Source organism: Macaca fascicularis, chromosome 1, assembly GCF_037993035.2.
Source record: "Macaca fascicularis isolate 582-1 chromosome 1, T2T-MFA8v1.1".
Classification (NCBI taxonomy): Eukaryota; Metazoa; Chordata; class Mammalia; order Primates; family Cercopithecidae; genus Macaca; species Macaca fascicularis.
In genome coordinates, this window is record NC_088375.1 from 193,739,983 (window position 1) to 193,752,616 (window position 12,634).

General features: G+C 37.4%; 1 protein-coding gene across 45 annotated transcripts in view; it reads left to right on the forward strand.

Annotated features, from left to right (window-relative positions):
* The window catches only part of SCMH1 (Scm polycomb group protein homolog 1), a 218,422-nt gene that overhangs the window by 100,706 nt on the left and 105,082 nt on the right, over positions 1-12,634 (forward strand). For all 45 annotated transcript variants that reach the window (XR_012421699.1, XR_012421721.1, XR_010579411.2 and 42 more), the window contains 2 exons: positions 5,305-5,393; positions 9,147-9,390. Coding sequence is in view for 29 of the 45 variants with exons in the window: in XM_074010755.1 (XP_073866856.1) it covers positions 5,305-5,393; positions 9,147-9,390 (333 nt within the window). In the remaining 16 variants the exon portion in view is untranslated. The remainder of the gene's footprint in view (positions 1-5,304; positions 5,394-9,146; positions 9,391-12,634) is intronic.

Genomic DNA, 12,634 nt, shown 5'->3' on the forward strand with positions numbered 1-12,634 from the left:
ACATCTCCGACTTTCACATAGTTCAGGGGTGGAAGTATATTAATATATGTAGAAGAAAAGCAGATGTGGGAAAATGGTAATAGTTGTTGCATCTAGTTGAAGGGTACATAGTTGTTCATTATATAGTTTTTGCCATTTTCTCTAGGTTTATAACTTCAAAATAAAATTTAAAAAATAAAATTATATAATTGTACATACGCATGTGTGTTCATGTTCCTCAGGCCTCCTCTGGACTTCCTTCTAGAGTTGCTGAATCAGAAGCTCTAGGTAATGGGGCTTGGGATTCTGCATGGCAAAATGGCTGTCCTGAGATTCTGGCACAACTGGTCTTTATTTGGAAAACATTGCTCTAGAAGAGCATCCTTTTCCATTAAAATCTTGTATGGTGTATATGTATACGTATGTGTGTTCTGTTCTCATAAGGGATATTACTCCCTTGCAGAGGAGTCCTCCAAGGACAAAGCATGTAGTAGAGTAGAATGATTCTCCTCAGTTATCTCAAAGCTGCCACTCTTCTCACAGCTCCGTGTTATTACTGACTGATTCTTCTACTTAATACTGTGATTGTTTCTTCTAAGGAGAGCTGTCTAGAGCATAGTTCTCAAACTTGGCTACCTGTTAAAATCACTTAGGGAGCTCTTAAAATTTTCAGGGTCTAGGCCTTAACTTCAGATCAGTTAAATAAGAATTTCTGGGAGTGGATCTGATGTATTCTTTAATGTTCCCCAGGGGATTCCAGTGTCCAAGTTTGAGAGTCACTGAGCTAGAGTAGAAGTTAGCCTCTATTGAGGCCCCTGGTCAAGTGAGTCAGGATCTCAGTGTAAACTGCTTACCTAGCAAATTTGGTCACATGCTGTAGTATATACAGTGACTTGAAAGGAGTCCTTTGTATGTTTCTATCACTGATCAATTCCTGGTGTGAATGCTGTTCTGTTACCTGCCACGAGAGGGCCTGGACTATGATTAGATTATAGTCCTGCTGCTCCACATGTATGTATGTATGTATTGAGGCAGAGTCTCGCTGTGTCACTCAGGCTGGAATGCAGTGGCACAATCATAGCTCACTGCAGCCTCGACATCCTCAGGCTACAGCAGTAATCCTGCATGAGCCTCCCACGTAGCTGGGAATACAAGCACACACTACCACACCTGGCTAATTTTTTCTATTTTTTGTAAAAACAAGGTCTCACTATGTTGCCTAGGCTGGTCTTTAAATTCTGGGCTGAAGTGATCCTCCTGCCTCAGTCTCCCAAAATGCTGGGATTACAGGTGAAAGCCACTGTGCCCGGCCTGCTGCTCCACACTTAAATCCAGTTTCATCAGTTAGCCAGTTTAAATAGATGGACCCTAGCTTATCCAGTGGTCCCATAGTCTTGGGAGCACTTAGAAGCACTTTAGAAATGGTTCTTTATGAAGTTTTAAAAAATAAATCCTTGGTAAACACAGAACACTTGCAGCCTGTGTTTGGAATTAAAAGAGATCTGACTTTGTAATATTAACTTAGCCACTCACTACCTTAGTTGTGTGACTTTACCTTGGACTTTTACAAGGTAAAAGTCGCTTTACCTTGACTTTTAACGTTGAGTTTCAGGGGCCTCGCCTGCAAGATCATTAATAAATTCTGCCCCGTATGGTTTTTGTGGATTAAGTGGAATAACATGATAAAGCATTCATCAGTTTTTGGCACTCATTTAATAAATGGAGGGTTTTTTCCTTAATTCAATAAAACTATCAAGGATCTTCTAGTTGGAGAAGGCATACGCATTAAACTTTTTAAAAAGAAAATTCAGATGGTGATAAGGGCTAGGAGTAAATAAGAAGGAAGCAGGATAGATTTAGGAGGCTATTTTGGGTAGTCAAGGAACACCTTTCTGAGGAAGTGATGTCTCAGCAAATAACTAACTGTAAAGAGTTGATTAAAAGGTGTTTGAGGCAGAGGGAAACAGCTTGGTATATTTGAGAACAGAAAGACCAATGAATGGGGGTACAAGGGAGTGGTAAGAGATGATAATGAGGAGTAAGCAAGGTCCAGATCATGTAAGCCTTGTAAACATGAATAATAAAGAGATCTGTTTTGTGTTGTGAAATTTAAGCATAAGGTAATGTGACCTGATTTATATTTTTAAAAACTAAACATATTATTCTGGCTGCAAAAGTAGAGGCCTGAGGTCCAATTAGAAAGCTGTTGCAGTTGTCTAGGCAAGGTTTGACTCTGGCTTAGATAGGGTAATATGGCAGTAGAGATGGTGAAATGTGGGTTGATCTAGCATATATTAAGCAGGAAAGCCATCAAGACTTGCTGATTAATTGGGTTTGGTGGGTGATAGAAAGGGAAAAATCAAGGATGACTTCTGGTCTTTTTGGTCTGAGCACCTGGGTTTAGTAGGGGGTGCCACCTATTAAACTGTGATGGGATAACTGGAGGAAAGAACAAGTTTGGAGGGAATAGTAGAATCAAGAGTACTGTCTTAAACTTACTCATTTTATGATTTCTTAGACATCCAAGTAGAGTTATAGACTGAGGTAGTTGGATATGTGAACATGAAACCCAGAGCAGAGGTTTGGGCTAGATATATAAATTGACAGTGATCATTTAACAGGAAGAAACTGGGGGCCAAGAAGAAGACAGAAGCAATGACTGATCACTGAGGTACTCTACCTTTAGAGGTTAGGATTTCCTCTTACCCACCTGTCCTTTTCCTTATAGACACCGTAGGTCATTGCCTAATTTGAATATAGCCTCAAATTATTGTTTTTATCTTCCTTATTTTCTCTCTTTCATAAGTTTATGACTCCAACTCTTCTTACCTAGAGACAGTGTGGTAAGACTGAGTGATAAAATATTTGAAGATATTAATGTGATGATTAGTTATGAAAGCTCTGGAGACAAAGTAGTTGGGTTCATATCCTGACTCTGCCATTTACTAACTTACTCACTTTGGATATTAATTTCTCTAAACCTCAGTTTTTTCATCTATAGTTATAAAAACAATAGCCAGCATTTAACTCCTGCCTATATGCCAGGCAGTGTTTTAAGTCCTTTGTGTGTATTAGCTTATTTAATCCTTAGAACAGCCCATTGATTCTTATCCCACGCTGTTGTTGAGGAAACTGAAGCTAGAGAGAGGTTTTGTAATTTTCCAAAAGTTATATACCTGGTAAGCGGCAAAGCTGGATTTAAACTCAGGCAGTCTGGCACCAGAAACAGTGCTACTCTTCTAGTATCTGATTCAGAATAGTGGTAGTGATCCACTGCAAATGCTTAGCACAAGGGGCTGGCTCATGATATGTATACAATAAACGTTAACTTTTGGAGGCAACGTAGTGTAATAAAACAGATAGTGTAATAAACATAGTGTAATAAAGGAGAACCAAATAAAGTCTTGGGGTTCCAGCCTGACACTATAAGATTGGCTTGTGTGACCATGAACAGGTTTCATAGCCTCTTGACTTGGCAGTTTTGTCATCTGCAATGTAAGATCTTTGTACTTCATGGCCTCTGAGGTCCCTTTCAATGTTAAAATTATCTACTATCTATGATTGCCCAAGAATATTGAGATAAATTATGGATATACTTGAATTTGAAGGGATAGAGTCCCATATCACCTAATGGGTTGAGGAATAAGATATCTTAGCAATTTCTTGGGTTCATAATATTCTGCTTTGTCCCTGTACTCTTGAAGAATCCTGCTGGTAGTGAAATATAATAAAGAACCACAAACTTTTTTATCCAACCACCATGTATTGAAATCTGTCTCCACCATTTACTAGCATGATCCTAGACGAGCTGCTTCTCTGAGTTTTCATTTTATATCATCTATAGAGTAGGGATAATAATAGTGCCTGCCCATGTTATTATTTCAAATATTGAGTAAGAAATGACGTATAAAATGTTTACTACATGGTAGGCATTCAATATATATTAACTATTATGATAATATTGTAATGATTTCCAGAGCTGAGAGGATTTTTTAGCTCCTTAAGCTTCAAATGAGATAGAAACCCCTCAGTAACCCCTACCTCAAAAATGGAATTGGGAATTACATGGCTAGGCACTCTACTCATTGATAACTATAGGCATGAAACCTGAATTTTCTAATTGTGCAGGCCTCCGTATACCAAGGTGTACAGACCACTTCTCTAAAACAGTAGTGCCTTGCTTTACCTTATCCGTAGGTGTACCAAACCACTCATGGCAAAGCTGCTCTGGGTTTGGCTTGCTTCAGCCCTCCCTGACCTAAGGAGAGTTGTTTTCCCACATACACACCACGCCTGAATTTCTGGAGGGATTTAATTTTTTAAAACCACAGTCAAAAGAAGAGTAGCAGTTAAAAAGCCAGCTCAAACCAGGTTAGAGAGGGAAAAAAGGAGGAGGCAGGAATTATTAACTTATATAACCAAGAAGTCCAAGGATTTATGTGATGTTGAGTGTCTGAGTACAGGGTTTTAAACACTGTTATGTCTCTCCATTCCATGCCTTACTTTGGCTTTATTCTCAGGTCTGTTCTCCATGTAGCAGTGCCCAAACCACAAACATACTTATGAGCATGTTCTCAGACAAAGATTTTCTTCTCCCATGTCAATCTCATGTCAGAAAACAACTGGCCTAACTTGGGACATAGACACATATACACTCTTGGTCTAGGGGAATTTGATGCTCTTAAAGAGCTTCTTTTTACTCTTAATGCAAAATGAAGATTTTTGGATAGGACGATCCTCTCCAAAGTCATTCCTTGGTCCTTAGTTGTTTAAGTAAACAATGAACTTCAAAACGTATTTTGTACTCGGTGTGTGTATGTGTGCAAGACAGAAAGTGATAGAGAAGTAGTGAGTTAGTTTATACTGAGAGGAACCAAAATTATTTACTTATACATTGGGTTTATCAGTTGACATGTTTGGTTTCTTCTTAAGAGATTATTAGATCCCCTTTCATATTCTACTGTCCAGATCGTCTCTAAGTAGTTGTTAATCCTATCACATCATTTTTGGATTTTTCAAGGAAAGTTTTCTAGGTATTATGTTGTATGTTCTGTAATACTTGTCGTAGTCAGGAAACTTGGTTTGGAGACTCTGTCCCACTATTTATAGCATTACCTTGGACAAGTTACATTATCTCTTATGTGCCTCATTTTCTTCTTCTGTCTAATGAGGTGTTTCTTCTTTTTAACCCTTAAGTCCTTTCTTAACAGTCTGTGATTCTGTAACTATCACAGCATAGGAGTAGCTGGATTGCAAAGGCAGAACTTGATATCACCATTCATTTTTGAAACATTTTTAATCTGTTGCCCATTATGCTTGCTGCAGGATTTCGGCTGAATGCATCTTCTTGGCCCATGTTCCTTTTGAAGACATTAAATGGAGCAGAGATGGCTCCCATCAGGATTTTCCACAAGGTATGCTAACCCTCATATATCACCAACTCCCAGCTGCTTAAGGTTAAATATTGAGCCATTGATGTCCACATTTACTTATGGCCTGAAGATGCCTTCTCAGAAATTAGTTCAGAAGGATTTTTTAGTAGCTTATGAAGCAGCAATTATCCCCAGAGGAATATATTAGACTATAAGGTCCCATATAGTAGATTATATGGTCCCAGCTGCCAGTAATCTCTGTCTACCTGTCGGGGTTGTTAAGAAGTTAAAATGTATTATTAGTAGAATGTATGAAATGTAATACAAATCTAAAGGAGCTATTCTTATTATAGATCTTGGAGTTCTGTACAGTTCATGTTCTAAACAGAGAAAAGAAGGAGACTGTTTTTTTTACTGCCTACAATATGTTTAGGAATTTATATATACTATCTCATGTAATACCCACAGCTAACTTTATGAACTAAGAATTAGTATTTCCATTTAAAAATTAAGGAAACAAATACTTTTGAATTGGGAGCTTGCTCAAGATCATGTGGCTAGTAAGTAGCAGAACAGGGACCCAAAACCTGTATTTGTTCTTGCTTCTCAAGAAGTGAGGCAGTGAGTCTATCTGTTGAATTTTCTAATGGGGTAAAAGTTACTGTAAAGTGTATTGAATTAGGTTTGCCTGTGCTGCTAGTTAAGTCTCAACACTAAGAGCATCCTACTTCTGAATTACCTAGCACCTATGTAACTCGGGAGTAGTTATTGTATTCTTTGGGACTAGAAATAAAGATGAGTTTTAGACTTTGCTATGCCAGCTATGCAGTTAAAATCTTAAAGGGATCTGCCAAGACTCCAAGTAGAATGTTTAACTTTTGGATCAGTGGAGGGGGAAAATAGAAGAAAACTCAGTTGATTGAAAAGGAGAAAAAAAGAACTTTGGAAATTGAAATTAAATAAAAATGTAGGCAATAAGATAGTTGTAATAAATTCAGATACATTAATTATCACAAGAAATGAGCTTAAGCTCATTATAATCATACATAGATCAGATTTTTAAAAATCTAGCTATATGCTATGTATAAGAGACACTAAACATAATGACAAAAATGTTGAAAGTAAAAGAATATCTACAGAGAAGGGGGATGATGGAAAACAAATTTTTTAATTTTTAAAAAATAAAAGAATATGAAAGATGTGTCAGATGAACTTTTATCAAAATAAAACTGATATAAACTATATGGAAATCACACAAGACTTTGTACTAAAAGTCTAAATGATGCTAAAAGCATTGAGTCCAGGAATTTGAGACCAGCCTGGGCCACGTGTAGCAAGACCCTGTCTCTAGAAAAAAATTAAAAATTAGCTGCGAGTGGTGGCTTGTGCCTGTAGTCCCTGCTACTTGGGAGGCTGAGGTGGAAGAATCGCTTAAGCCCAGGAGGTTGAGGCTGCAGGGAGCTGTGTTTGCACCATTGCACTCCAGCCTGGGTGACACAGCAAGACCCTGTTTCTAAAAATAAATAAATAAAACACATTAAAGAGGTCACTATCTAATGATAAAGTACAGTTCACCAGGAAGACAAAACAGTCATAAATGTACATACTCCTAGAAAATGTAATCTCAAAGTATAATAGAGCAAAATTTGACAAAAGTACATGGTAAAATTAGAAAATCCATAAATCACAGGAATATTTTAAGATTTATCTCTTAACAGTCAAGCACACAAAGAATTTGTAACAATCAAGCACACAAGAATTTGTATGTCAGTCAGCATAAGCTAATAATCAGTATCGAATAAGTTGGTCAATTTTTAAAAATCACTTTATTTGCATTTAAAAATAACAGTTAAATTTGAATGATTTGAAAATAAATTTTTTAAATGCCACTTATGATAGCAATGGAATTGTAATTTGCCTAGAAAAAAATGTTAGTGAAAAAGCATGAGATATTTATAGAGGAAATTTTTAAATGTATGTTGAAGAAATCTGCATTAAAGAAATCTTGGCCAGGCACGGTGGCTCATGCCTATAATCCCAGCACTTTTTGGGAGGCCGAGATGTACGGATCACTTGAGGTCAAGAGTTTGAGACCAACTTGGGCAACATGGTAAAACCCGATCTCTACAAAAAATACAAAAATTAGCCTAGTGTGGTGGCACGTGCCTGTAATCTCAGCTACTTGGGAGGCTGAGGTAGGAGGATCACTTGACCCTGGGAGGCAGAGGTTGCTGTGAGCCAAGATTATACCACTGCACTCCAGCCTGGGTGACAGAGCCAGATCCTTTCTCCAAAAAAGAAAGAACGAACGAAATCTTAGCAAATGGAAAAGACTATCATGTTTATGGATGGGAAGGCTTGATAGTATATAATAAAGGTTATTTCCACCCAAATTTATCTATAAATTCATTGTAATTCCAGTCAGAATCCTAATAGGGTTTGTATATGGAACTTGAAAAACTAATTGAAATGTATATGAAAGATGGAGAATGAACAGCAAAAACAATATTGAAGAATGACAAAGTAGGGGGACTTTTCCTATCAGATATCCATTTAATAGGACTATGTTATTGTTACAGGATCAGGCAGTAAGATTAAGGGAACAGAATAGAATGTACAACACAGTTTTTGAAACTTGATCTGTGTAACTGCATTACAAATTAGCACCCAGGAACTGTCCACAATTCTGGTGAAAGTATACAATGTTACAACCACTTTGGAGGACAAATTAACAATATTTGATAAAGCAGAAGATGTATATATCTGCCCTATAACCCAGGAATTCTACACCTAGATGTATAACCTAAAGAAACCTTCCCACATGTGTACAAAGAAGTGCGAGAATGTTGGTTAAAACTCTTTTAAAATAGTAAACAATTGGGCCGGGTGCTGTGGCTCACGCCTGTAATCCCAGCACTTTGGGAGGCCAAGGCGGGTGGATCACGAGGTCAGGAGATCGAGACTATCCTGGCTAACACGGTGAAACCCCGTCTCTACTAAAAATACAAAAAAAAAAATTAGCCAGGTGTGGTGGTGGGTGCCTGTAGTCCCAGCTACTCAGGAAGCTGAGGCAGGAGAATGGTGTGAACCTGGGAGGCAGAGCTTGCAGTGAGTGGAGGTAGCACCACTGCACTCCAGCCTGGGTGACAGAGCGAGACTCCATCTCAGAAAAAAAAAAAATTAGTAAACAGTTGGAAAGAACTTTAAGTGTCCAAAGGAGAATGAATAAATTTTGATATATACATACAATGAAATACTATTACAAGTTAAAATGGACTCGAAATACTATTACGAGTTAAAATTTATCAACATGAGCAAATTTCAAAAGCATACTGTGGAACAAAAAAGCAAATTGTACATTGATATATGCAGTATACTACAATTTATATAAAATTTAAAAGCAGGCAAATAGGTATGTACGTATATAGTAAAATATAAAACATGCATGAGTAGCTGTTACCTCCATGGTAGGTGGAGGGGGAATGGAATATGGGAAGGGCACAAAGGGAGATTCAACTTTATCTGCAACCTTTTATTTCCTTTTTTAAAAAGCTGAAGCAAAGTTGTCAAAATGTTAGGATTAATAAAGTAATACTTTAAATATTTAAATATTTTAAGTATTTAAATATTTTAAATACTTTAAATAAAGTAATACTGTAATTTAAAAGAAAGGCTATATGTCCATTATAAATCTTATATAGCAGTCACTTTTTAATCATCCAAATGAGATAGTAGTCTATTGGCATAATGGCCTCTTTTTGTGTCTAGGTGTGTATATTTCTGTTTCCTATCTAGGAGCCACCATCACCTTCCCACAACTTCTTCAAAATGGGAATGAAGCTAGAAGCTGTGGACAGGAAGAACCCTCATTTCATTTGCCCAGCCACTATTGGGGAGGTTCGGGGCTCAGAGGTGCTTGTCACTTTTGATGGGTGGCGAGGGGCCTTTGACTACTGGTGCCGCTTCGACTCCCGGGACATCTTCCCTGTGGGCTGGTGTTCCTTGACTGGAGACAACCTACAGCCTCCTGGCACCAAAGGTAAAGGCCCGTCTACATGCTCTTGAAATCATGACCCAGATGATAAGGGAGATTACCCAGGTCTGTCATGATCATGTCTTCACCAGTGTACTTCACTAGTATGCAGGGGAGGAGAAAGGGCCAGCAGCTTAGGTAACAACCCAGGTCTACCAGGGAACAATTAGAAACAGTAAGTATTAAGTGTCAAATGAAGCCACATGTGGCATTTGGGATAAAGTAATAATTCCAAGGGCTCTACATATCCTGGTTTATTCTCAGGCAACTAGCTTTTCATCCCTCTTACTTTTGTCCCTAACCCATTTCAAAGTTTGAGTACTAGTATTCCCAAGGCACACACCTTCCTCTGACCTTAGGGGCTTTGGATAAGAGCTGGAGTAACACTGTATTGTGAAAATAGTTGAGAAGCACTGTAGCAGGATGATAAAAAGAACAAGCTTTGAAGTAAGATAGACATGGGTTTGAGGTCCATCTCTGCCTTTTATCAGTTGTGTAGTTCCTTAAACTACAAATTCCACATCATGAAGTAGAAAACCTACTTCATGAAGTTATTGTGAGGAATAAATGAGATTACATGGGTAAAATGCTTACATCTGATGACTAGCAAGTGCTAAACAAATTTTTATTGTATTACTGTTGCCATTATAGTTATATTCTATATTATAACTATAACATACTATACGATTATTACAATATGCTATATTATCATTATTACAATACTATTATTATAAAACTAACCACTACCAATGAGAGAGTATATATAAAGTACTAGAATAGTGCCAGAGACTAAATGAACAGTAAAATGATACAGATGATGACAGTGGAGAAGATCCAGAATAGATTTCGAGGTAGCTGCTTTTAGTAAAGATAATAATAATAATCTCATCCTCTTAAGTCTAAAAAGTACTGGTGAATCTGAGGGAATGAAAAATCCCCCTTCTTATTGTCTGAGGATCTCTTTTCTAAACCTCTGTTGAATTCATTCATTCAATTAGCCAAATATTTATTGAGCACCTAATTGTAAGCCAAGCTGAGAATACACAAGTGACAAAAATAAACAACATTGCTGTGCTCATGACGTTTCCATTCTAGTTGGCTGAAACAGGTGGTAAACATTTAAATCAAGAAATAAGATAATTTCATATAGATAATTTTTATAGACAGAAATAAAATAATTTCTCCTAAGGAAATAAAGTATGATGGGATAGTGATAGTGAAGGTATAATTGTAAACGGTTTTTTTTTGTTTAACAGCTCTATTGAAATATAATTGACATAAGATAAATGGCATGTATTTAAAGTATACAATTTGAAAAGTTTTGACATATGTATACATCCATGAAACCATTACCACAATGAAAATAATGAACATATTTATCATTCACAAAAGTTCTTTGTAGAGGGGAAACTTGTTTAGGTAGAATTTCTTTTCAAGAAATTTGTCTGAAAAGTTGATACTTTAATTGAGACCTGAATGATGAGAAGGAGTCATCCAAGGAAAGAGACTTCCAAGCAGGCAGAAGGAACAACTCATATAATGATGCTGAGACATGAGTGAGTTTGCTCTGTCCCAAGGGCAGAAAGCAGACTGCTCTGGCTAGAATGCATTGCCTGAGCAAGAAAGTGGTACAAGGGGCTGGGTGCAGTGGCTCACGTCTGTAATCCCAGCACTTTGGGAGGCTGAGGCAGGTGGATCACCTAAGTCAGGAGTTTGAGACCACCCTGGCCAACATGGTGAAGCCCCATCTCTACTAAAAATACAAAAATTAGCAGGGTGTGGTGGTACGTGCCTGTAATCTCAGCTACTCAGGAGGCTGAGGCAGGAAAATCACTTGAACCCGAGAGGCAGAGGTTGCAGTGAGCCGAGATCGCACCAATACACTGCAGCCCAGGCGACAGAGAAAGACTCTGTCTCAAACAAAAGCAAGCAGTACAAGATGATGTTGGAGAAGTGGGCAGGCGCCAAATCATGTAGGACCTTGTAAACCAGAGTGGGAATATTGGATTTTATTCTAAACATGTTAGGGAACCATTAGAAGGTACTAAGCCAGGGAAGTGACAAGATTTGATTTGCTTTAAAAAAATCACTTGGACTTGTATCCAGAATATAAAAGAACACTTATAACTCAATAAAAAAGACAACCCAATTTAAAAATAAGCAAAGGATTTGGATAGCTATTTCAACAGATAACATACACAAATAGCCAATAAGCACTTAAGATGCTCAATATCATTTGTCATTAGGGAAAGGCAAATCAAAGCCACAGTGAAATACCACTTCACACCCATGGATACAGCTATAAGCAAAAGACGGATAATAACAAATGTTGCTGAGGATGTGGAAAAACTGGAACCCTCTAACATTACTGGTGAGATTGGAAAATACTACAACCACTTTAGAAAACAGTTTGGATGTTACTCAAAACGTTAAAGAGTTACCATGTGACCGAGTAATTCCACTCATAGATATATACCCAAGAGAATAGAAAACATATGTCCACACAAAAACACATAATGAACATTCATGGCAGCATTATTTATAGTAGCCAAAAAGATAAAACAACCCAAATGTTCATCATCTGATAAATGGATAAATAAAATGTGGCATAACTATAGGACAAAATACTAATTGGCAATAAAAAAGGAATAAAGTACTAATATATTCTACAATATAGATGTATCTTAATAACATTATGCTAAATGAAAAAGCCAGTCACAAAATATAATCACTGATGATTACATTTATATGAAATGTCCAGAACTGGCAAAAACATATAGACAGAAGTAGATTCGTGGTTGCCAGTGGCTGGAGGAGGGAAAAAGGGAAATGACTGCTATTGGGATTTCTTTTGAGGATAATGAAAATGTTTTAAAATTAGATAGGGGTGATGTTTGCACAACTCTGTGAATATCTTAGAAAACACTAAAATGTAGGGTGAATTTGTGGTATGTAACTTAATAAAGCTATTATCTAAAAAAAATCACTTGAGCTGGTCTGTGGAGAATGAGTTGTACAGTGGTAATTGTGGACAAGGAAGAAATGAGGTTGCTTGGATTATGATAGTCGCACTGAGGTGGAGAGATCCTGGGGCAGAATGAAAGGGAAACACACTTTTCTTGGCTCAGGAAAGTGCCACTCCTCTCTGTGATGCAAGAAACAAGTACCCTGGGGTCAGTATGGTAAATCCATTGTAAGGAAGCACTGTGAGGTAATAGCTCTATGGAAGCAGCAAGAAGAGAGGTTCGTT